At 38.7% G+C, this 27,137-nt stretch overlaps 1 protein-coding gene across 12 annotated transcripts in view; it reads right to left on the reverse strand.

The window, feature by feature from the left end:
• MGA (MAX dimerization protein MGA) overlaps positions 1-27,137 on the reverse strand; it is a 172,877-nt gene that overhangs the window by 95,158 nt on the left and 50,582 nt on the right. For 6 of the 12 annotated variants that reach the window (XM_037834260.1, XM_037834255.1, XM_037834257.1 and 3 more), the window contains exons 1-2: positions 14,559-14,789; positions 7,111-8,241 (exon numbers count right to left, since the gene is read on the reverse strand). In XM_037834260.1, the coding sequence (XP_037690188.1) occupies positions 7,111-8,174 (1,064 nt within the window). In that variant the 5' untranslated portion in view covers positions 8,175-8,241; positions 14,559-14,789. Of the gene's footprint in view, positions 1-7,110; positions 8,242-10,394; positions 12,994-14,558; positions 14,791-27,137 lie in introns of those variants that run through there. The other 6 variants (XM_037834259.1, XM_037834256.1, XM_037834254.1 and 3 more) reach the window with 5 other exon arrangements.

Here is a 27,137-nt window from a genome sequence, read left to right on the forward strand (position 1 = left end):
CAAACTGTCTCTCATCTGCACCTCCTGTGCTTTCTTCAAAGCGTCCCTCTTGGTTGTAGCTCCTCTTCAAAACATCATTTACAGCCACACTGAGTTCCTTCTGTTACGTCAGCTCATTTATATGGCTCCACTGATCAACTTAGACCCACCCTGAATGGGCGGAGCAACAGCTCCATGGAAATTATCCAATCAGAGTCATCATCCACAGCTGGGTGGGGCGCATTTCAAAGAAACACTCAAAGAATTACAATCTAATCAACACTGATAACATCTGCCCACATAAGATTACATCAAAGATAATGGCATTTGGGGTACACAATATATTCAAACTGGCACACAACTGAAATGATTGACGTTGAGGAACAGAAAGGAAAAAGAACTTAAAAAAGTAAAGACAAAGAGACCTGTGGGTATACATTACGGGTGACCCAGAGAAGAATGAGAGAAAGGGACAGAAAGAATATTCAAAGAAATTAAGGCAGAAAGCTTCCTGAACTTAACATAAGACATAAATATTCACAGTCAAAAATGCCAAAATAGCCCAAACAAAATAGACTTGAAGAGAACACACCCAGACACATAGTAGTTAAACTGTGGAATGCCAAGGACAAGGCGAATTCTGAAAGAGGCAAGAGAAAATCAATATTTTATGTACAACAAAGTCCCAATAAAATTAAAGCTAATTTTTCCTCAGTAACCATGAAGGCAAAAAGGCAGTGGAAAGAAAAATTCAAAGTGCTGAAAGAAAACAATTGCCAAGAATTTTATGTACAGTTTGACTATCTTTTAAAAATGAGACAGCAATTAAGTCATTCCCTGATAAACAAAAGCTGAGGGAATTCATCACCACAAGATATGTATTGCAAGTAATCCTAAAGAGGGTCCGTCAGACTGAAACAAAAAGAACACCAGACAGTATATCAAAGCAGTATAAACAAAGATTGCCAGTAAAGCAGCCATACGGGAAATTACAAATGTCACTGCTATGGTATTCTATTTTTTGGTATGCAACTTTACTTTTTACTTCTTTCAACTTCCAACATGCAAACGCAGAAAAAGTAATGACAAATCTATGGTTTTGGACACGGAACATATAAGGATAGAATCTGTGGGGAGACTTCCAGGGAAGATGGTGGAGTAGAGAGCTCAGGACTCAGTTCTTACACCAAAATAACTATTAAATAGGGAGGAACTGTCTGAAACAACCATTTTGAAACACCAGAGATCAGAAGAACAGTGTACAGCATCCAGAGAAGAGCAGGACAAAGAGGCTGATAAACTATATGATATATATAAATTGGCTACTGGCACCCAACTCCCACTCGCAACACAGGTGGCTACAGGGTCCAGTCCCTGGCTAGCAACTGGTTATAGAAAGGGACATAAAAATCTTCGTTCCCCAAAGAACAGAGGTGGGCATAGCTGATCACTGATTGTGACTTTTAATTAGTGAATTTGGATCACTGGGGGGCCGGCTCTGAGGACAGCTATTGTTTCAACTGGCCCTGGACAAACACAGCTGTAGCCATTGAGTCAACCCTACCCTGAACAAAGGCAGAGGCAGCCATAGTTTCAACCCTCTACCAACAGGGGCAGAGGCAGCGGACATTAAAGGACATAGTGCTTCTTCAGGGCTGCTGGGGACAGTTAGCTGAAAGGCTGCATTTGCTGGGCAGGCCAAAAAAGCTCAGCTTTGGGGAGCCATCTGGGAGAAGCTCTTCGTGTCCTTCCTGAACCCTTCCCCAGGGCACTTTGGAGCCTGTGTGTGTCCTCTTCGTAGGTCCCTGGCCCTGTTTTGCTTTTTGCAAAAGCAGCGTGAGACAATAAAAGGAAACAAAAAACTACTGAAGTGGACAGTCTGGGAAAAAAGCCTGCTGGCTTCAAATACCCAGGAGAAGGAGGTCTGTCTCCTGGAAAAAAGAGGGGCCAACCAAACCCTTGTAAAACAGGGGATCTCCAAACAACTAACAAGCAAAAGCCCAGGACAAAACAGAGGCCCAGAAAGACAGGGAAAACCATGCATTTGTCTTGAGGAGACCTTCCTGATAGGAAGGAAAATCTGTCTTATCACAGTTGATTACCAAACCAAGAGACAGACAGCCTAGGAAACAAATCCCAGAGTTAACATTTTAAAATATTAAAATGTACAGTGTACAAAACAAAAAAATGAAACAAGAAATGATGGCTCATCCAAACGAAGAGGATAAAAAATGAGACAACACCAACAAAGCTGACCATAATACAGACATACCAAACAAAAACCCTTAAAAAAAAAATGATCTTAAAAATGCTCAATGAGATGAAGGAAAGTACAGAGAAAGAACTAAAGGATTTCAAGAAAACAATGAATGAGCAATATGAGAGTCTAAGTAAAGAGAGAAATTTTTTAAAGGAACCAAACAGAACTACTAGAGTTGAAGACCACAGTAACTGAAATGAAAAATACCCAGGAGGGCTCCAAGGAGGGTTTCAAGAGCAGACTGGAGTTGGTAGAAGAAAGGAGACAAAACACCTGAAATGACATTGGCTAAGGAGCAGAAAGAGAAAAGAAATATTAAAAGTGAAAATAGCCTAAGACACCTCTGGCATCAAGTGCACCAAGATACGCATTACGGGAGTTCAAGAGGAGAAGAAAGAAAGAAAGGAGAAAAAAGAATAGTCAAAGAAGTAATGACAGAGAACTTCCCAAACTTAACAAAAAATGTGAATATGCACATCCAAGAAGCTCAGAGAACACAAAATAGGATAAACACAAAAAAATACATCTCATCATATATTAGTTACACTATCAAATCCAAAGAACAAAGAGAAAGTTCTGAAAGTTGAAAGAGAAAAGCAATACATTACGTACAGGGAGTCCCGATTAGATTGAGTGCCTATTTCTCAGCAGAAACCATGGAAGCAAGAAAGACAGTAGGCTGAATTACCTTAAGTGCTGAAAGAACTGCCAGCCAAGAATTTTACGTACAGCAAGGCTCTCTTTTGAAGAATGAGGGAGAGATGAGAGATTAAGACACACTCAGATTCTTTTGACGAAGAACAGAAGTGTTCAATTTTGAGGAGATCCCATTTATCTATTTTTTTTTCTTCTATTGCTTGTGCTTTTAGAGTAAAATCTAGAAACTACTGCCTATCACTAGATCTTGAAGATGTTTCCCTACATTTTCTTCTAGGAGTTTTACCATACTCTTATATTTAGGTCTTTGATCCACTTTGAGTTAATTTTTGCATAGGGAGTGAGACAGGGGTCCTCTTTCATTCTTTTGGATACAAACATCTAGTTCTCCCAGCACCATTTATTAAAGAGACTGTTCTGTCCCCACTTAGTGGACGTTGGAGCCTTCTAAAAAAATCAACTGAGGAACCACTAAAACATCCTCCACAGCAGCTGCACCATTTTACATTCCCACCAGCAGTGAACAAGTTTTCCAATTTTTCCACATTCTCTCCAACACTTGTAGTTTCCTGTTTTTTTAATAGTGGTCATTCTAGTAAGTGTGAGATGATATCTCATTGTGGTTTTGATTTGTATTTCCCTAATAGCTAGTGAAGCTGAGCATCTTTTCACATGCTTTTTAGCCATTTGTTTTTCCTCTTTGGAAAAATGTCTCTTCATGTCTTTTGCCCATTTTTTAACTGGGTTGCTTCACTTTTTATTGAGTTGCAGGATTTCTTTATATATTCTGTATATCAACCCCTTAGAAAACTACAAAACATTATTAAAATAAATCAAAGATGACCTAAATAAATGGAAGGACATTCCATGTTCATGGATTGGAAGATTTAATATTGTTAAGATATCAATTCTATCCAAAGCAACTTACAGATTCAATGAAATCCTAATCAACATTCCAACATCCTTCTTTGCAGAAATGGAAAAGCCAACCATCAAATTTATATGGAAGAATAAGGGGCCCCCAAAAGCCAAAACCTTCTTGAAAAAAAAAAAAAAGAACAAAGTTGGAGGACTCACACTTCCCAATTTTAAAGCTTATTACACAAAGCTACAGTAATCAAAACAGCACGATACTGGCACAGGACATACACACCAACAGAACCGAATTCACAGCTCAGAAATAAACCCTCACACATCTATGGCCAACTGATTTTTGCCAAGGGTGCCGAGCCTACTCAATGGAGAAAGAACAGTCACTTCAACAAATGGTGCTGGGAAAACTGGATATCCATAAGCAAAAAAATGAAGGTGGAATCCTACCTCATACCATACACAAAAATGAACTCAAAATGGATCAAAGACCTAAATGTAAGAACCAAAACTATAAAACATCTAGAAGAAAAACTAGGGAAGCATCTTCAGGGACCTTGTATTAGGCAATGGTTTCTTAGACATTACACCGAAAGCATAAGTAACCAAAGAAAAAATTAAACAAATGGAACTGCATTAAAAGCAAAAACACAACTTACAGAATGGGGGAAAATAGGTGGAAACCATATGTCTAGGAAGGGTTTAATATCCAGAACATAGAAAGAAATCTTACAACTCAACAAGGACAAATAACCTAATTTAAAAATGGGCAAGATCTGGATAGACATTTCTCCAAAGAAGATACACAAATGGCCAAAAAGCAAATGTAAGATGCTCATCATCATCAGCCCGTAGGGAAATGCAAATCAAAATCACAATGAGATACCATGTCATATCCACTAGAATGGCTGCTATCTAAAAAACAAAACAAAACAAAACAAAAAAACAGAACACTCATTCATTGTTGGTGGGAATATAAAATGGTAAAGCCTGTGGACAGTCTGTTCCTCAGAAAATTAAGTACAGAATTACCATAAGACCCACCAATCCCATTTCTAGGTATATTCCGAAAAGAAATGAAACCAAGTACCAAACAGAAACTTGCACACCAATGCTCATAGCGGCATAATTCACAATAAACAAAATGTGGTATATACATACAATGGAATATTATTTAGCTGTAAAAAGTAATGAGGTCCTGATACCTGCAACAACACAGATGAACCCTGAAGACATCATGGAGTGAAATAAGCCAGACGAAAAAAAAAAAAAAATCCTGTATGATCTCCCTGATACGAAACAATTAGAATATGCACATTCATAGTCAGAAACTAGAATACAGGTTATCAGGGGCAGGTAGGGTTAGGGAATGAGGAGTTAATGCTTGCTTGATACAGAATTTCTGTTAGAGGTGACAGAAAACTTTTGGTAATGGATGGTGGTGATGGTAGCACAACACTAAATGTAATTAACAGCACTACATTATATATTTGAGTATGATTAAACATTTTTTTAAAATCATAGGACTGTACAAAAAAAATGGTGAACCCTAATGTAAACTATGGACTGTAGTTAATACTCTAATTATAATAATATTCTTTCAATTTTAAATAAAGCAGCATGCTAATTAATAAACAGGGAAACTGTTGGGAGGGATATGGGAACTGTATTTTCTGCTTGACTTTTCTTCAAAGCTACAACTTCTCTAACTAAAAATAAATAAATAAATAAATAAATAAATGAAAATAAAATTAATCAGTGTATTCACCGATGAAGAATCCATTCATGACAGCTTAAATAATTAAAGTAGAATGACAGAGCAATCATATTTAAGTGTCTTGAGCAGAAAATGGGAGATGAGGAAGGAAAACATTTATTTTCTAAAAACCCTTAAATCAGAGATTGGCAAACATTTTTCTGTAAAGGAGCAGACAAGAAGTATTTTAGGTTTTGCAAGCCTCATATGGTCTCTGTCACACATGCTTACATGTGTACTAAGCATACAGAAACAGGCTATTCACCAGATTTGGCCATCCCTGTCTTAACATAATCTCTGTTCCCAAATCAAGCATTTGCAGACCAAGTTTCCATATACCTACCTAAATGTGATTTTCACACATGAAGATAAATGCTATTTCTTTGAGTATAAACTTCACACGTTATTTTTCTCCCTTCAATGACAAATTCTTACACATTAATAAATGCCAACTATTAAAGTATTAAAACCATTAAGATCAAAAGCTCAACCATATGTAATAGTTATAGCTGCCATCTGTAACAAATGACATCTGACCTTTTTAGCTAACAAACTCCTACTCACCCTGGCCTCCAAAGGAATAAGAAATTCTCCATCATCCAAGGGCAGATAAAACTGCATTTGGATAACCAGGGTAAACTATTCTAATTGGTTGTCAACTGTTTAAAGCAATTTTTAAATTATGTTGGATCATCAAGATGGTTAGACTACGGTTGGAACATCAAATATTAGAGGACATCCACTGGTTCCAGCTATCAAGAATACCAAGGTGAAAAGCACAAATTGAAAACACTTTTATCGATTGTCAAAAAAACCTGTACCTTGTTTAGGCAGGACTCACTCCCCTACCAACAACCCTTTAAAAAGGTTAAGCACTAACTTGCCCAAAGACAAGGTAAGGGGAACTCAAGAGCATGGGGATTCTAAATTCAAAGAATACTAGCTATTATTGGGATATGAATTTAGTGAAATAGGAAAGCATACAGGAAGGTACTGAGCTGGGATTTATTTCTGCACAATGTGGGTTCTAATATTCAAATAAAGCAAGTTGAAATAAGCAACAACATCATGCTATTTTAACATGTAATAACCTTCAACTTATTTTTTGATCAGGCAGTGTACGGATTAGGATATCCATAGGCCAGTAAATTCTTACATATTAGAAATAAATTAGTTTACATAGATTCTATTTTGACCCTCATTTGGATAAAAGTTTTGTTTCAGTTATGATTTGGGGTCATTAGTGGCCCAATTTTTTTCCCTTCCCCAATTAATCAAGAGTTGACTACATGTTACCAGTAATACAAGAATTAACAAAATTCTAAATCTAATTGAATGAAAGATCCCTATTCTTAGGGGTCATCCAATTTTCTAACAATTCTGATCCTGAATACAACTGATACTCACAGAAAAATAAACAACTGTCACTTCACAGAATAGGAAAGCATCTGTGGCATTTTCTGTAATGCCTTACTATAGATGTATTAATGTCTAAAGTCAGTATTCCACAGAACCAATGTGTTAAGTTCAAAATTTGGCTCACCTCAATCTTTCTTTTATCTCTAAAGAAAAGAAAAATTGTACCTACCTTTCAGAAACCTCTTGCTTCAATAGAGGAACTTCACCAAGTGCTGAATCACTACCCATTAAACCAAGAAAGTCTCCTTTTACATTAAGGGAAGCCTTCTCCAAACCCTTGCCTGATGTTTCATGACCCCTTGGTATAGGATCTGGATCACTGGGTAGTATCTCTGATTCCTCGCCTTCTGTAAGACGGGCCCGATGACCAGGAGAACTGGGAACACTATTCCCTTCTTGGTCAGAGCTGTTCATTTGCTTTCCATCTCTCTGGGGCTTATTATTTAGCCCATCATCACGGAAACCTTTGGCAAATGGATTGTAATCTATTTTCAGCTGAGTAATCTGAATGTTCTGATAAGCTGTTACCGCAAAGAATTCAGTTTGTGGAAAGGTAAAAGTATGAACACCAGGGCCATTTAATTTTATCACTTCAGTAGCCTTATCTGCAGGTACCAAATGAAGCCTCGGCAGGTAGCGATGCATAGAGTGCAAGATGATATGCCCTTCTTGGTCCAGTGTATTGTTGGTAAGTTTGAGTTTATAGAAAGATACTGGTTGATGCATCCAATAATGACCTGTGGAAGGAGATTCTGGATGAATAAAAACCCTCCCCAAAACATGGGGCTCAGCCTTCCCACTAGGTTCCCACCAACGACCATTCCACTTATAACGATGATTGTCCACAGGAGATATATCCATGACAAGGATATACTTCAAATTTGAATCTAGACCTGTTATCCAATAACGACAGTAAGGAAACATGCGCCTTCCCTGCTTGGTCAGAATCATCTCTGTACTTCGATGATAGAACTCATTCCACATACTATTGTTATCCAGGGTAACAGTGATTCCTCCCACAGTACAATCAGCTGGAAGGCAAATCTTCCCTTTAGATTTTCCTGGTGATGACACATTGCTAGCCAAAGCACAGGCATCCCGATTAGTAACCAAAATTCCTTGATCGGTTTTGCCATTTCCTGGCTGTTTTAGAATGACAAAGAAGGTAGGTGTCGCTCCTGCCATTGTCCCACTGTCTTGATTAGCCAATATAATCTGCTGTTTCTCCTCCATGATTTCAGTGGGAAATTCAGAAGTAAGATAACTGTAGTCACCACATAGTCACAATGGCCTTCCCATTCTAAAAAACACAGAGGGGGAAAAAAAAAAAAAAACCCTTCAATCAAGTGAATATTTAGTTAACAAAAATACAAGAATAATTATGTTATCCCCAAAATATTCTTAAATTCTTTTTAAAACTTTGCACCACCCTTCTCTCAATCACTGCTTTAAGGATGGTCATTTTGGAATACTTACTTTTTTAAAGTTCATTTTAATCTAATTAAATTATCCTGCCCCTCCAACAAATCGCCATGGATACTGTAATTTCACACAAAAAGACACAGAAGTGTATGTTTGGTTTAGAAAAACTATGTAAAAGTATAAAAGCATACAAACTTAGGGAGATATATTAGAAGGTCATTCGCATTTAAAAACGAATGCCAAATTTTATGAATTCATTTATCAAAGGATTCTTTAAAGCAAGTTCTGGAATGGTTACCAAATAAATTTCCATATTACTATTGTACAGAATTACTTCTTTGTTATGGTACTAACATGGGTTTATAAATAAGTAAAATGCTATCTTGTTAGCACAAATATTTAAAGAATCAATGACAAATCACAGAAATTATTGAAAAACATTCCAGATGGATCATTTAATTTTTTTTAAATCTTAAAGAAATCCTGAGAAAACGTTCTCATAAGTGGAAAACAAACCTAGAAATCAACTTAAGATAAAAATCTTTCGACAAATTCAATATCATGTAAATTTTTTAAATCTGGCAAAAAAAAAAAAAAATCCAAGAAAAAAAAAAACACTAACTAGGAATGATATTTGCAACGTGTATCATAAAAAACTCATTTCACTATAAAAAGGGCTCCTACAAATCAACAAGACCAAAAATCTAATAGAAAAATGGGTTAAGGATATGAAAAGACAGCCCACAGAAAAGGAAGAGCAATTGGCTATGAAAACATACATAGTCTCACTCAGCGTAAGAAAAATGCAAATTAAAACCATCCTGAGATAACGTTTATTCACCTATCAGACTAGCAAAAATCAAAGTTTGGTAATGGTGATGGAAAGGGCGATAGGTCAATCAGTATTCTCATTCAACCAGTTGCTGGGAATAAAAAAAGAGGAATCTCTATGACAGAGGGCAACTTGAAAATACAAAAAGTACAAATGCATATATCCTGTGACACAGAAGTTCTTACAGGACTCTATATTTTATATATGCACATATATACACACACACACACACACTTTTAAGATAAATGATGTGTAAAAGATTATTCCCTGCATTTCCATTTGTAACAGCAAAAGACTGAAACAACCGTCCATCAACAGGGACTGGTTAAATAAAAGACAGTGCATCCATTGAATGGACTACCATGCAGCCATAAAAGAGAATGTATGAACTCTTTAGAGACCCATCCAAATTATCTACAAGATATACAAAGGGAAAACAGTCAAAAGAGCTATGGATTATGCTACCCTGCTTCAAAAAGTAAAAGCTAAAATAAAATAAAAGACAAAGAAAAGAAAAGAAAATGTGTATATTTGCTTGGTAAAGACAAGTCTGTCCTTCCAGAGGTAGAGATGAAACTGGTAATATTGGTTATATCCAGGGAAAACTGGGTAGCTGGGAAAAGATATATCCTTTGACACCTTCTATTGCACCTTGTGAACATGTAAATGATTCAAAAAATAGAGTTAAAACTAAATTATTTAATTCCTAGAAGTTGTAATGAAAAAGGCCATTTATGTTTCCATTTACATGAAATGTACAGAATAGGCAAATCCTTAGAAACAGAAAACAGATGAGTGGTTTCTGGGGAGGGCAAAAGGGAGGAATTGGGACTAACTACTAACAGGTATACAATTTCTTTTGGGAGTGATAGAAGTATTATGGAATTAAGTATCAGTGATGACTGTACAATGTAGTGAATATACCAAAAACCACTGACATGTACACTTTCAAATGGTGAATTTTATATTATGTGAATTATATCTCAACAAAAAGTTATAAATATCTGATTAACTCAACTGAGCTGATATGATAAATTACCTAAAATTCTAGAGATATAAAGATATCACCTCTAATTAGCTTTTACACAAAAAAGAAGGTGCTATATCACTACTACTGTGTAAATGGGTCAGTGATTTTGATTAATCAAATTCAGCCAATTACTGGTGTTCTTCATTTTTATTAAAAATTATAATTTTACCTTTTATTAGAGCCACTGGCAAGCAGCAAAAGCACCTGATGAGAATTTTGCCTCTTCTTCCAGGACTGGCCATGTGACCTATCCCACCTCCCCCCAAAAATCTTCAAAATGTAAAATATTTGTTAGCCAGAAGAAAGTAGGTATTTTTAAATCCTAGACTTCCAAAAGGTTGCTTACTGTTTCCTACTATGGCTAGAATTAAAAACAGAAACCTATTTTCTAACACTGAAACACTAATATTCAGGAAGGATGAAAAAATATCTCACTTCTGATTTGGAGTTTAAGAGCTATATCAAATTTAGGGTGATCCTCTAAGTTGACTGATTTTTCTAAAACTAATTAACAAGCCTAGGCAACTCCTGTCAGGGATTGATAAAATTTAAACAGATTCAAGAATGTCACAAATAAGGTAACTTTGTAAAATCGTGAAGCTCAGAGAACTCACAAAAACTAATACCTCTACAATAGTGTGTACCACTGAAAAACCCTATACTTGTTCATAAAGTTCAAAATTTTGTTACAAATCACAAACTATTTTTGTAAGCAATTATGGAAAACTTTCTTATTAAGTAAGGCATTCAAAGATGACTGACTAATAAGGTAGGAAGTACCTGAAAAAAAATTTTTAGCTATCCCAAACCCATGAAATACATAAAGGATTCAGAATCTCTCAAACATTATCTTCTATATTATTAAAATCTTGGTTTTCAGGTCATTACAGGGGCAAAACCAGAACAGAGAAGTTTTAATACTTTGAAAACCACTATCTTTTAAGGTTTTATTTATGAAATGTTGAAGATTCAATCTAAAGAAACTCAGCCTAGTGACTTTCAGTACAAGATTGCACTTGAAATAAATTTTACACTACTTTAAATAGGCACATGTTGAGTTTTTCCTTTACCCTAAACAACAAAAAAAAAATCAATGCAAAAAATTAGACTGCTCTACAGTATTTGAACTTTAAACACAGGTATCTAATAGAATTTTAAAAAATGTAAAAATGTACACAAAGACATAAACAAGTTAAACTTTCAGACTTAAGATTTTTTTTTTTAGGGTCTTTTTAAAAAACATCCTCCAATCACACATTATTCGATTAGCTGATCAAAATGTACCAAATCAAAGACCTAATTTAAGACCAAAACAATCTCTATCTGGCACCATAAGTAGCTACTGGTTTAAGAACAAGGAATCACGTTCTTATTCCACACCAATTTGAAGCACAGATTATACTTCAATATAAACATATGCCTGTGCTTTTGAGCTACTGCACTGGATTTTCTAATCAAACAACAGTCATTTCAGCACATTCAGCTGTTTCACACACAGAACTCTGAAGTCTAAGACAACCTAAAACCAAATGCAAAAATCAAATGTCTTCAGAAAGCACTAGGCTACACATAAAGAAATTAATCTCCCTGCAGCAAAAATCTCAAAATACTCTATATTTGCTCTCTAAAAGTTTTGATTACACAGTTTTTATACATATATATACACCTTATCATTCATGATTTTTAACATCAAGCATTTCTTTAGGTAAAATAACTATAATAAAGAGCAGAAAGAGTAGGTTTAGTTGTGCAAGGGGAAATAACTCTAAGCAACATTCTGAAATGTATCATTAAATACACTCACACACATACACAAGCTTTCACAGACAATATTTTCAGTGAAGTACAGTGGCAAGTTCCATAAACAGTGGTACAATTGCAGAGTCCCTATTTTAAATGTCTTTTCACCATAGACCTCTTCGGGAAATTTTTAACTAATTTAGTAAGTAGTGATTAATTCCGTATTTATGCACTCTTAAAAAAAATTTACACCAAATTCTGTATTAATACCATTACTTTAGAAACACAAATATTCAAATATTGGTCAATACATTCTGAATGCTTCAAAAGTTGCTAAAAATAACCACCACCTTTTATACAATACATTACAGCACATAAGCACCACACTGTTCCTTAATATAATCCTTCACTACAAGGGTACAGTTAAATTAAACTACATTTCTGAAACTCACATTTTAAGAGAGTAGGTTCACTTTGAACTTCAATGTTAACTAATATATACTGGATCCAGAAATTTGAAAAGTCTTAAGAAAAATAGAATTGGATATTAACATAATCAGAAAATAGGTAGCAAATAGTGGCAAAGACAGTAAAACAGCAAAACTACAGGTTTTAACAGTTACTAGAATAATTTTACTAATTGCTGTTACTAATTGCTTTGCTAATTGCTACTTATTAATGCTATTTATTACTTTGAGACCAACCAATATCATCACTACAACCCTGTAAGGTGAATTTCAAACATCATCTGAAACTCGATAGATCGTAAGGCACAGAATTGCACTTGCCTAACATAGTACTGCCCCTGCCCTATTCTTCCCCCAGATACCATTCGTCACGCTAGCTTCAGGAACATTTCCTATGTGCGCGACAAGCTCTCAGGTCCCTAGCAGTTGCAAAAGTAGAATTTGAAGAACTAACTTTTATAGCAGAAATAGACAATCATCTAACAGCCTTGGAGTAAGTGTACCCGGGGCACTGAATTTCTCGAGTCCTAAGCATGGGTATTCCTTTAAGCGAACCCAACCCACTCAACCCCACCCAAAAGCTGGAAATATAATCCCACAGCCGCATAAAGCAGCACTGCTGCTCCGGCACCCTTGGAAGAAAAAGGTCTCCTGCCCGTCCCGAGGAGGAGCAGTCGCCATCGACCACCTCTTTTTAGCCGCAGAGGCCAGCTGGCCAAGAACCACGTGAAAAAAGACGCAGAGAAAGCTCTTCCGGGGAAGTGGCGTCCCGGCAGATCACGTGCCGCCCGCCGAACCTGCTGAACGCTCGGTGGGACCCAGCCGCAGTAAGTTACGGTGGAAGCTACACAACCAACCACTCCCCGGCCAGCCCCCTTCGCAGCCGTCACGCCACCCCCAAGCACCCCCGCAGCCCAGTCGCAGCGTCGTGCCCAAAAAGGAGCGAGGCAGGCAGAGCTTGCCAGGGACTCCACTGCAGAAGCCTGGCGAGTGCTACAACACTCAAGGGCGGCGCGCGGGTGGGCTCAGTTCTCACGATCCACGTGTTTCCTCCGGCGACGCAAGCCTTCAGAGAATGGTCTTCCCTCAAAAGGACATGTACTTTGGTTAGCCAACAGTAACTCCTCCTCTTTTTATACCTCCTTCCACCCTCTCCAGATGAAGGAAACATCCCCAGGGTTCGGAAGGCAAGTCAAAATCTTCACAGCAAAACAAAACTACCACTTTGCACCATCAACCCAATTTGAAAAAACCCTAACTTTCTGATATTCATCGCACACACAGAGCCCTCAACTTTGATAACCAGGTGCACAGAGAGAGTTTATTTATATCCCAGACTTACCTATCATCGAGGGCACAGACCTACTTGCCAATTTAACAGAAACGGGAAGACCCATAAACTGAAAACTAGCAAAGGCTGCCCCCACTGAGTGAAAAAGAAAATAACAGCTGCTCTTCCCACCTGTTTTCCCCGCCCTCATTTCTGCACTTAAAAACCACCGATCCTTTGTTTACTAAGCTCCCACTCCTACACAGCTCACTTCCTAGTCTTCCTTATTAAACTTGCGATCCTGCCTCAAACAACTTGCCCAGAAATTACATGCTCGAAGGGATGTTTGTATAGGTGTCAAAACGCTGCACCTTAAAAAAAGCGACGTCAGCACCGTCTTCGCTCGTAGTTTCGGAACCCCGAAATCTAAGCTCTAAAACACGAATTGCACAAGCACGACTCTCAACCTGAAGCCCCAAACCCGACTAAAAGTCGTCACGCTAATCACACCATGCGGCGCTGCACCCCACGCACGCGAGAGCAGAACCTCGCCATTGGCGCTTCTCACCCCGCCCGCCTCGTGGCCGCTCTCTGGCGTCGATGTTCTGTTACTTCGCTGCGCGACACGGAAGTGAGGCCGGGGACGGCGCGCGAGGTGTCATGCGCAACCTCGCTCAGGGGACCATAGGCGCGCGCCAAAGCAGCCCCGCGCAAGGCCCGGCCTGGCCGAGGCGTGCGAAGATCTCTCAAAGGAGAGCTTTTCACGCTGTTCAAATACACATGAGGTTCAAACTCTCGAAAAACTCCAATCGGACCAATACTAAAACGATGCCCTCCACCCAGGCCCGAGAGTTACCGTGCGGGGCGTGCCCGGCCTCACCCGGAGTCCTTCACATCCCGCTGGGGGCGGGCTATTCTGTTCGGTTCGCACACCGTGTGTCCGCTCCAGCCGAAAAATCTGCGCGCGCACCGGACGTCCACGTCACCACGCACGCGCTCCTACCAACTCGGAGCCCGCCGCGCAGGCGCAAAATGAGACGCGAGCAGCACCTCCCCCGCCCCTCCCCCAGCGCCGGGAAGCCAAACGGCCGGAGAACAGCGACTAGACCCTTGGGACCCGCCCCCGGAGCTGAAGCCGCTGTCTTTCCGGGTCCCAACAAACCAGCAAAGGCTACTGAAGCTTCTAGAATCAGAAAAGGCGGGGCAAGAGGAAGGCACCCCAATTCTCAGCCTCGCACACGAAGCCTGCGTGAAAACTGTGAAACCCTTGCCCACCGGGCCATTCTCAACTGTGCCTCTTACCCCTTCCTTTGGGCGCCTCACCGGCCCCGCCCCTGCCGCGCCCGGCCCCACCCACACCGGGCTCTGCAGACCCCCTGGCTTCACAAACCCCTCAAATAAATAGGAGATCTTCCTCCCCAAAGTGCTGTGGGCTTTGGATAGCGGCTGAGCGTCGGGAAACCTTGAAGGAGAGACCTTGAAAGAGGGTGATCGAGTTTGCAGCATCCACGACTGAAGAACACTAAGAAAACAGGAAGGAGACCGAAAGCATCGCTGCAGAATGGGAAGGGAAGATGATGAAAGAGGTCCTGATAAAAAGCAAAGTAGAGAAATGGAAATTTTGCACGATAGAGAATATTATATAAGCTTTAATACCTTGATCCTGTGTATTTTTGTTTGTTCAAGACATTAAGCTATTAGGTGCAAAGAAAAAATGACTGAGTATCTTTTCTGTCAGTTGCCGAATTAAGTCAACGGATCGTACTTCTCCCAACCCAACAACAAAAATTAGTTATTTTTCTCCTTCCCTATCCCTTTCCAGATGCTGTTGTGTGTTGCCAAGAAGCCAGTAAAGAGGAATTGTTTGAAGTGAGAGAAAAAAAAAAGAGGCAAAAGAAGTAGGAGAGCAGAAATTGTGGCCCATGTTCCAAACTGTTTTCTTTCACTCTCTTAAAAGAATTAGCAAGTATTGATAACCTACTACGAGCTAGTGACTTAATACAACACACTGAAGGAGAATGAGGAGATTGGAAGAGGGAAAGGAGCCAAGAGAGCCAACAGGACTAATATGATCTACTTTTCTCTTAGGAAGGGTCTCCTTTCCCTTCCTTTTGCTCTTCCAGAGGGATATGCGACAACATGGGGAGAAACTGTGTTGGATTAGTCTGGACTTGTAAACGTGTAGGCTAACATTTACAGACTTCTGAAAGGCATTCTGAAACTCCCAATATAGGCACTGTTACAAGAACATTCCGAATGCAATAAATGAATAATATCCAAGATCCTAAGCAAAACTGAAAAATAAGTGTCGTTGACCTCTTCCATTTCTCTGCCCTGACCCCAAGAAACTCTTTCCTCCAAGCTGCCCTGTAAGATACTCCCATCTCATCCAATAATTCCCTCCTCTCTAGAGTCTTAAGTTTTCCTTGTACAAAAATTCCCATTTTAAGAGGCAGAAATAAAATGTGTGTTGATTTGTGTTGATTTAACATTAAAGCATCTGAGGCTAAGGTGTGAATGACAGGTTAACAACCATGTATGGTGGTAGCTGCGTCTAAAAAAAGAGACAACTCAAATGATATCTCTACTTGGGGAATCTGTGAGGACAATTGCAGGGTGGCATGTCGATACTGTCGAAAATGCCAGATACTTTAAAAAAAAACAACTTTGAACTTTCAAGATTCAGCACTGAATCTCCTGATAGAAGAGGCAAATTATCCATAGTTTTTCAAAGTGATGTCTGCCTAACCTGTAAAGGTCTTGGAAGTGTATTAGCAAGAATCCAAGGGTCCTATGAGAAGTTGTAAATGTTTTTATATTGATAATCTCAAAATAATAATACTGCCATACTACTTATTTTGTTTTGTTTTTTTAAATTTATTTTAAGTAACTACTTAAATGGTTACATTCAACTATTAATACTCAAACTGGGGTCCATGGTTGTATTATTATATAAGAACTTTCTTTCTTTAAAAGGTATCCTTATATTACCCAAGTTTTAAAAATGCCAAGCTATCTGCTAAACTTGACACTTTTTGCTATTGGAATTCTTTCATTTTAGTTACCATAGCCCACTTTTGTTGGTTCAGCCTAACACAAAAATCTTTCCGTTCGTTTTCCTTTGTTGAAATTTGAAAATTTTACTATCAAGGAAGAAAAAGAAAAGAACAGAGAATGCATGAAATACAAACAATCTGGCCTAGACAGTACACAGTTATTACCTTAGATTGCTCTATAAATACAGAGGCCCTATTCCCATCCACATACACAGTTTTCCTATTCAACAAATATTTGAGTGTCTCCTACATGCTGAGGATAGGGGAAAGACACTGCCTCATACACTGGTGAGATGACTACAATAGAGCCCCCAGGGAGCTGCCACAACTCTTGACTGCTTTTATGACTAGCAACAAGTTATCTCCTAAATAACACAATCCACCAAAAAGACAAACAATATCCCTTATCCAATCTATTCAGATCTCACCTCAGTTTGATTTTTATTGAAGATGACCTCACTCTTCAGGTGAGACACATACTCCCAAATCCCTGGCTTGTGATCTTGTTTACAATATTTTAATTCAATACAATAAAGAACATTCATAGAATAAGAGCTACATACAGATTGGATTACAAAAGAAGCTTCTTTTTTAAACAAAGTCCTTCACTAGCCATAAAAACTTCTTTGCCCCGCAAACAGGAAAAAAGATTGAATCCTTCTAGCTTATATGCAATTCCATTCTTGCCTACCATTTGGTACTCAATTAAAACCAAGTCATGTTGAGGGACAAAGTATGATTGGCTCCAACATCTGAAACTTGGACTAAAGAATTCCAGCATCTGAAAATTGGACTAAACAGGCAAAAGAGTCCTGCCCTCGGCCCTCCTGAGGAGCTGGAGGAAAATGTGGAAGTGCTGGAATTCTGTACCTGGATTATTGCTGATGTTCTCACAAACACTGAGGGCTGACAGCTTGGTATGCCAAACCCTCTATCTTGGGGCTTGCCCTTATGAAGCTCATTACTGCAAAGCAGAGGCTAAACCTGCTTAAAACTGTGCCTAAGAGTCTCCCCGAATACCTCCTTGTGGCTTGGATGTGGCCCTCTCTAGCTAAGCCACCTCAACAAGTGAACTCACTGCCCTCCCTGCTATGTGGCGCCTGACTCCCAGGGGTGTAAATCTCACTAGCAACGTGGGATATGACTCCCGAGAATGAATCTGGACCCAGCATCATGGCATTGAGAACATCTTCTTGACCAAAAGGGGGGTGCAAAATGAAATAAAGTTTCACTGGCTGAGAGATTTCAAATGGAGTCAAGAGGTCACTCTGGTGGACATTCTTAACACACTATATAGATAACTTTTTAGGTTTTAGTGTATTGGAATAGCTACAGGTAAATACCTGAAACTATCAAATTTCGACCCAGTAGCCTTGACTCTTGAAGACAATTGTATAGTAACGTAGCTTACAATGGATGACAATGTGACTGTAAAAACCTTGTGGATCACACTCCCTTTATCCAGTGTATGGATGGATGAGTAGAAAAATGGGGACAAAAACTAAATGAAAAATAGGGTGGGATGATTTGGGTGTTCTTTTTTACTTTTATTTTTTATTCTTATTCTGATTCTTCCTGGTATAAGGAAAATGTTCAAAAATAGATTGAGTGATGAATGGACAACTATATGATCGTACTATGAAGAGCTGACTGTACACCATGGATGACTGTATGAGTGCCCGGGATGGGGGCACTAGGTATATGTGCTTCAAGACAGAAAGAAATACTCTCTGTGCTGGTTTGGATTTATTATGTCTTTGATGCAGTATTGTGTGGGCAGGAAACATATTGGTGTTGATTGGGTTGGAGACTTCTGATAGGATGTTTCCGTGGAGATATGATCACTCAACTGTGGGCAAGACCTTTCACTGGATAATTTCCATGGAGATGTGGCCCCGCTCATTCAGCATGGGCCTTGATTGGTTTACTGGGGCACTATATAAGCTCAGACAGAAGGAGTGAGCTTGCTACAGCCAAGAGGGACACTTTGAAGAATGCACAGAAGCTGAGAGAGCAGCTGCAGGTTAGAGACAGTTTGAAGATCGTCAATGAAAGCAGACTCTTGCTTCGGAGAAGCTAAGAGAGGACGAATACCCCAAGAGCAACTGAGAATGACAGTTTGAAGAGGAGCTGCGGCCTAGAGAGAAACATGCTGGGAGAAAGCCATTTTGAAACCAGAACTTGGAGCAGATGCCAGCCATGTATCTTCCCAGCTAACAGAGGCTTTCCGGACGCCATTGGCCATCCTCCAGTGAAGGTACCCGATTGTTGATGTGTTACCTTGGACACTTTATGGCCTTCAGACTGTAACTGTGAATCAAATAAACCCCCTTTATAAAAGCCAAAAAAAAAAACTAAAAAATAAAAATAAAAAAAGCACTGCAAGAGAATTTTATAACCTTTACCAAAAAAGTCAGCTGTGATCTAACCACTGGAGGGCAGGAAACACCCATGAAAGGAGAGAACAGTCATATTGAAATAGAGAATATAAAGATCATTCAATCAAATTGAACTGAGCGCATAATCCCAATTAAATGTATATAGATTACAAATGGTAGAGATGAACAATTGTACAGATAAAACTTGAAGACATTATGTTGAGTGAAGTTAGCCAGAAACAAAAGGACAAATACTGTGTGGTCTCTCTAATATGAACTAACATTAGTGAGCAAACTTTGAGAGTTAAAAGCTGATAACACAAATAACCAGGAGATAGAAAGAGGGTAGAGATCAGGCATTTGATGCTGAAGGATTACAGAATGTTCAGCAGGATTGATTGTATAAATTCAGAAATAGATAGCATAATACTGTGTGATGGTAGCACAATATTGTAAGTACCCTGAACAAAGATGTCTGTGAGTGAGGCTGAAAGAAATGGGATAGGGGAATGTATGACACCAGAGGTAAAGACAGATCATGAAGACTGGGACTGTATAACTTGGCAAAAACTAGAGTAGGCAATGACTATTACTAAATGTACAAATATTTAGTACATTGTGGGAGAAAAAATGACCGTCAACCATGCAAACTGTTGAAAAAGGGAGAGTGTTGCAGTTTGCTAATGCTGCCAGAATGCAAGACACCAGAAATGGATTGACTTTGATAAAAGGGGGTTTATTTGGTTCTGCAGTTACACTCTTAAGGCCATAAAGTGTCCAAGGTAACACATCAACAATCGGGTACCTTCACTGGAGGATGGCCAATGGTGTCTGGAAAATCTCTGTTAGCTGGGAAGGCACGTGGCTGGCATCTGCTCCAAGTTCTGGTTCAAAATGGCTTTTTCCCAGGACGTTCCTCTCTAGGCTTCAGCTCCTCAAAAATGTCATTCTTAGTTGCTCTTGGGGCATCTGTCCTCTCTTAGCTTCTCCGGAGCAAAACTCTACTTTCAAAGGCCATCTCCGAAATGTTTCTGTAAGCTGAAGCTCCTCTCTCAGTTCCAGTGCGTTCTATAAAGTGTCCCTCTTGGCTGTAGCTCCTCTTCAAAATGTCACTCTCAGCTGCACTATTACCTCTGTTTGTCAGCTCATTTATATGGCTCCAGTGATTTAATTTAGACTCACCCTGAATGGGTAGGGTAACACCTCCATGGAAATTATCCAATCAGAATCATCACACACAGTTCAGTGGGGCACATTTCCATGCAAACAACCTAATCCAAATGTTCCAACTTAATTCCCACCAATATGTCTGCCCCACAAGATTGCATCAAAGAATATGGCTTTTTTGGGGGACATAATACATTCATACCAGCACAGAGGGTATTTGGGAAAAAAACATAATCAAAGCAAACTGGAGTCTGTGGTCAACAGTAACATTGCAATATGTTTCCATTAAATGTAACAAAGACAATATACCAAAGTTAAATGTATATGACAGGGGGATATAAGGGAGGGATATGGGATTCTTGGTACTGGTGTTTTCTGTCCTTACTAATATATTGTATTGTATGACACTTTATTTTTCTTTTTATTATTATTGTTTTTATTATTCACCAAAAAAAAACCTTTTTCATAATAATATGTTCAAGTGCTGACTGTGGTGATAAATGTACAACTATATGATGATACTGTGAACTGATTATACACTGTGGATAATTGTATGTTATGTGAATATATCTCTATAAAATTGTAGGAAAAATATAAATAGGGGTAAAAAGTGCTGGAGAAAACATGGAGAGAGGGATGTACCTATGTACTGTTGATGAGGATGCAGAATGGTGTAGCCTTTCTGAAGGTCACTGCAGTGGTTCCACAAGAAGCTAAGTACGTGGGGGCCATAAGGTCCTGCAACCTCATTACGGGATATGTACTTGCAAGATCTGAGAGTAGAGACATGAACAGACATTTGCACATTGGTGTTTATGGAGGCAGTATTCATGATTTGCAGTGGGTGCAGGTGGCCTAAGGGTACACTGACTGAGGAACAGAATGGTGAACTGTGGTGTATGCATGCAATGGAATACTGAGCAACTACGAGAAGGAGTGAAGTTGTCAGACACGCAAGGAGGTGAATGGATCCTGTAGACAGCATTTTGAGTGAAGTACGCCAGAGAGAAAGGCAAACACTATAATGCCTCACCGATATGGACTAATTACAATGTGTAAACTCAGAATTCAATCTTAGAGCATAGCCTAACAGGGAAATGATTATTGTAATGGTCCCCAGATTGTAAACAACAGTCAAATCTATTCCTGAATTGTAATGGCTATCTTCAAACTCTGAGATGTTGATCCCTTGGTGTATAACCTGATTGGTCTCTGGAACACTGGGTATCCATGTGACATCTGAAACTCAGAGCTAGAGTTTGGCAGATATGAATGTCAGTATTAATGCACATAGCAACTGTTTAAAAAAAAAAAAAAAAAAAAAAAGGTTGAAAAAGAGCCCAGACTTCAATTAGAGATATGAATGAAGCAGATCTGGTTAAGACTAGGGCAAATTGGGCCAAAGGGTTGAAACTGACTGTGTGTTAAAACTTCAATTTCCATGTGAGACTAAAGGAAGAAATGCTTATTTGGTGTAGAATCTGTATTTTCTAAACAATATAATTTCTACAGTCTGTTTGTTCAAACACCACAATTACATGGAACTTTGAATAGGGAGTGAAATATGGTAGGTCTGTATAGGCTAGAGTGAAATAGCAACACATCCCAAAGTAATTTGGACAGAGAATAAAAATATATACTCAGGGCCCCTCTGAGGAGCTGGGGGAGGATGCGGAAGTGCTGGACCTCCACACCTGGATTGTTGCTAATGTTCTCACAAACATTGGGGACTGACAGCTTGACATGCTGAGCTCTCTGTCTTGGGGCTTGCCCCTATAAAGCTTGTTACTGCAAAGGAGAGGCTAAACCTGCTTATAATTGTGCCTAAGAGTCTCCCCCTGAGTACCTCTTTGTTGCTCAGATGTGGCCCTCTCTCTCTAACTAAGCCACCTTCGTGGGTGATCTCACTGCCCTCCCCACTACGTGGGACCTGACTCCCGGGGTTATAATTGTCTCTGGCAATGTAGGATATGACTCCCGGGGATAAATCTGGACCCAGCCACGAGGGATTGAGAACATCTTCTTGACCAAAAGGGGGATGAGAAATGAAACGAAATAAAGCTTCAGTGGCTGAGAGATTTCAAATGGAGTTGAGAGGTCACTCAGGTGGACACTCTTAACACTATGTAGATAACACTTTTTAGGTTTTAATGTATTGGAATAGCTAGAAGTAAATCCCTGAAACTACCAAACTCCAACCCAGTAGCCTTGACTCTTGAAGAGGATTGTATAACAATGTAGATTACAAGGGGTGACAATGTGATTGTGAAAACCTTGTGGATCACATTCCCTTTAACCAGTGTATGGATGGATGAGTATATAAATGGGGACAAAAACTAAATGAAAAATAGGGTGGGATGGGGGGGATGATTTGGGTGTTCTTTTTTTATTTTTATTTTTTATTCTTATTCTGATTCTTTGTGGTATAAGAAAAATGTTCAAAAATAGATTGGGGTGATGAATGCACAGCTATATGATGGTACTGTGAACAGTTGACTGTACACCATGGATGACTGTATGGTATGTGAATGTATCTCAATAAAACTGAATTTAAAAAAATAAAATAATTAAAAAAAGTAAGCCTAATAAAACTTTAAATATGGCTTAAAAAAAAAAAACACTGTAAGAGAATTTTATAACCTTTACCAAAAAAGTCAGCTGTGATCTAACCACTGGAGGGCAGGGAACACCTGTGAAAGGAGAGGACCATTCACATTGAAATAGAGAATATAAAGATTATTCAATCAAATTGAACTGAGTGCATAATCCCAATTAAATCTGAGATTACAAATTGCAGAGATTAAACAGGGCCAATATTTTCCATCCCAAATTTAGTTCTACCTAACATTCTTAGGGTTATCTATCCTTATTACCATAAATCAATAAGGATATGATCAGTTAAACAAATATTTGTTGAGCACCAACTACCTGCTAGGCACTGAACCTGAAAGAAAGGAATGAATAAAAACAAATCCCCTCTTATAATAGTGCCGTATTAAAGGTGAATATGATTGAAAGGGGTTGTTTAAAGTCATGTATCTCACTCATTAGCACTCCAAATATAAATAAGTTCTTGCATGAACTACTTCAAAGGTATGACCCTTGTATAAAAAGTTAATAATAGAGTGGTATATAGGAAAAACTACCTATTGCATGCTATGGACTGTATTTAACAGGAATACCTCACTAGTACTACACCAATACTAGGGGTAAATAATTGGGGGGTTACAGGATGTTTTGGGTTTTCTCTTTTATGTAGCTGTGTCTATCTGTTGTTTTTCTCTTTGGAGCAACGAAAATTATCTAAAATTGAGAGTGATAATTATACAAGTAAGTGAGGATACTGTGAGATATTGTTTATTTAGGATAGAATATATGTTAAGTGAATATATCTCAACAACATGCAGATTCAAAATACACACATACATACACATACACACATACATACATACATAAATAGAAAAATTCAACTGCTAGAGAAAATGTGGAGAGAGAGCTATACCTATTTGTGCCAGTTTGAATGTATTAGGTCCCCCAGAAAAAGCCATATTCTTTGATGCAATCTTGTCGGGCAGATGTTTTAGTGCTGATTAGATTGGAATCTTTTGAGTGTTTCCACGGAGATCTGACCCACCCAACTGTAGGTGATAACTCTGATGAGATAATTTCCATGGAGGCGTAGCCCCGCCCATTCAGCGTGGGCCTTGATTACTGGAGCAGTATATAAGCTCAGACAGAAGGAGCAAGCTCGTTACAGCCAAGAGGGACACTTTGAAGAACACACAGAGACATTTTGGAGACGGCCTTTGAAAGCCGACTTTTGCTCCAGAGAAGCTGAAAGAACAAATGCCCCAAGAGCAACTGAGAGTGACATTTTGGAGAGAAGCTGAAGCCTAGAGAGGAACGTCCTGGGAGAAAGCCATTTTGAAACCTGAACTCTGGAGCAGACACCAGCTACGTGCCTAACAGAGGTTTTCTAGACACTACTGGCCATCCTTCAGTGAAGGCACCCAATTGTTGATGCATTACCTTGGACACTTTATGGCCTTAAGACTGTAACTGTGTAACCAAATAAACCCCCTTTTATAAAAGCCAATCCATTTCTGGTGTTTTGCATTCCGGCAGCATTAGCAAACTCAAACACTATTCAATGTTGGTAGGGTGGCAGAATGGTGCAGCCCTCTGGAGCTAATGTAGAGGATCCATAGGAAGCTAAGTATAAGGTCACCATATGATTAATCCCATTACTAGGAATACACTCAGAAGAACTGAAAGCAGAGACTCAAATAGACACCTGCACACTGATGTTTATGGTGGCATTAGTCATGACAGCCAATGGATGGAGGTGACTGAAGGGTACATCAACTGAGGAACAGAAGGGCGAACTGTGGTGTATACATACATTGGAATATTGTGCAGCTACAGAAAGGAATGAAGTCATGAGGTATGCAACGAGGTAAATGAAACATGAGGACGTTATGTTGAGCAAATAAGCCAGAACAAAAGGACAAATATTGTATGGTCTCATTTAGAAAATGCTTATAAGAAAATTAGGGCCTAGATTGTAAGCTCGTACAGCAGTCACATTTATTCCTGAGTTTTAAATGTTATTTCTAAATTCTGAGATGCTGTGCTCTATTTATACAACCTGGTATTCCCCAGAAACTCTTGGTACCTGTGCGACACCTAAGAGTTAGAGTTGTGCAGCTCTGAAAGTTGGCATTACTCTATACAGCCACTCTTAAAGAAGCCAAAAAAGAGATCAGACTTCAGTTAGAGATATGAACAAAGCTGAGTAGGGTGGAATGAAGGTAAATCAGAATATAGGGTAAAGGATGATAATGTCTATGTTTTAAAACTTTACCTCCTGTGTGAGACCAAAGGAAAAGATGTTTATTTTTGTACAAAATTTAAATTTTCTGTACAACACAATCTAACGTAACCTGTCTGGCCAGTTCATTTAAACAACCTAAACACATGGAGCATAGAATAGGGAATGAGATCTTGTAATTCTGTAGAGCTTAATGTAATACTCTGATGCATTCCAGAATATGGTGGGCAGATAATAAAAAATTCCCTGAGGGACTGAAGAAAAAATATGGCAGTATTAAACTTCCCCACCTGGGAAATTCCTGATACTATCTCAAGCATTAGGGACTACCAATTTTATAAGCCAAGCCCTTAATCTTGAGGTCTGCTGTTATGAAATTTATTCTGTAAGGAGAAGCTAAACTTACCTATAATTATACCTAAGAGTCACTTCCAGAGAACCTCTTTGGTTGCTCAGATGTGTCCTCTCTCCCTGTGTGCTAGTTTGTATATATTATATCCCCCAGAAAAAGCCATATTCTTTGTTGCAGTCTTGTGAGGGCAGATTGATTAATCTTTTTGATTTAGTGTGTGACCTCTTGACTGGATGTTTCCATGGAGATATGACCCACCCAACCTTGGGTAATACCTTTGATTGGATTATTTCCATGGAGGTGTGGCCCCACCCATTCAACGTGGTCTTAAATCACTGGAGTACTTTAAAAAGAGCCACGCAGGCCCAGACGCTTGCTGCAGCTGAGGGAGACATTGTGAAGACAGCCACTGAAAGATGACACAAATATTTTGGAGAACGCCATTTTGAAATGCAACCTGGGAGCAAGCAGATTTCAAATAAAGTCAAAAGGCTATTCTGGAAGTTACCCATATGCAAGCTTCAGCTAGATATTGCAAATTGCCATGGTATGCCAAGCACCAACCAACTGTATTCCTAAAAACCCTAAAGAATACCCAGGACTCTATCTGAGACTCTATAAAAGTTTCACTCACTAAGTTTATTTTTCAGAAACTTAAAACCTCCAGATTGTTCCTATGCCAGATAAGCCCCAAAACTTAGAGGAACCAGTCTCTCCAAAAATATCAGTTGCATTCCCCTACCCCATAATGTTGACACCACTTTTCAACATGAAGTAGGTAGAATGGTCAGCGAGAGAAGGATCAAATGAGTGAGAAGAGTTGTAACAGAGAAGATAGGATTTAACAATTGATCATGACTACTGAATCATTATACAGATATTTCTTTTTAGTCTCTAATGTATTGGAACGGCTAGAAGGAAACACCTGAAATTGTAGAACTATAACCCATACGATACTTTGAAATTTCCTCAATAACTACTTGTTAAACTGTACTGTGAAATTTATTACTTTTCTGAATATATGTTATATTTCAACATAAAACTTGTTTTAAAAAATCCCCTCAAGAAGCTCAAGTTCTGGATGAAGAGACAGGATAATCACAGTGCAAAACAATGAAGTTGGTAGTATGGAAAGAGCCTTCTGAAAGCACTGTAGAAAACGACACAGCCTTGGGGATGTAGGAGGGCTACACAAAGAAGAGGTGACTTTTAAGTGCGATCTTAAAAAAGAAATAAAATTAATAGGACAGAAAGAAGAGGAGAACATTGCAAACTGCAGCTATGTAATAAGTAAACAAAGAATACAATAAATTATCCAAAATTTGGAGATAGGACTGCCTTTATAGGAGTAAAACACTGCAATAAACATCAGTGCAATAAATAAGATTAGTACTTGTAGAAGTAACCTATTCTTTGAAATGAGGATATTCAGTCTACAAGTCAATGATGCTCATGATATACATCCATTCATTCTAACATTCAGGTCCTTACTCTGTACCCTCAAATATTTATAAGAGTTGTAAGAGAAAAAAGAAAGAAAGAAAAAAAAAAACAGACACATAAGAACATAAAAGAAAGTAACTATCAATGAGATAGCAAGTAAGGCTCAGTGTTAACAGATGCCTAGAAGTTGATTAAGTAGGCAGGAGAG

This window comes from Choloepus didactylus, chromosome 4, assembly GCF_015220235.1.
Source record: "Choloepus didactylus isolate mChoDid1 chromosome 4, mChoDid1.pri, whole genome shotgun sequence".
In the NCBI taxonomy this organism is placed as follows: Eukaryota; Metazoa; Chordata; class Mammalia; order Pilosa; family Megalonychidae; genus Choloepus; species Choloepus didactylus.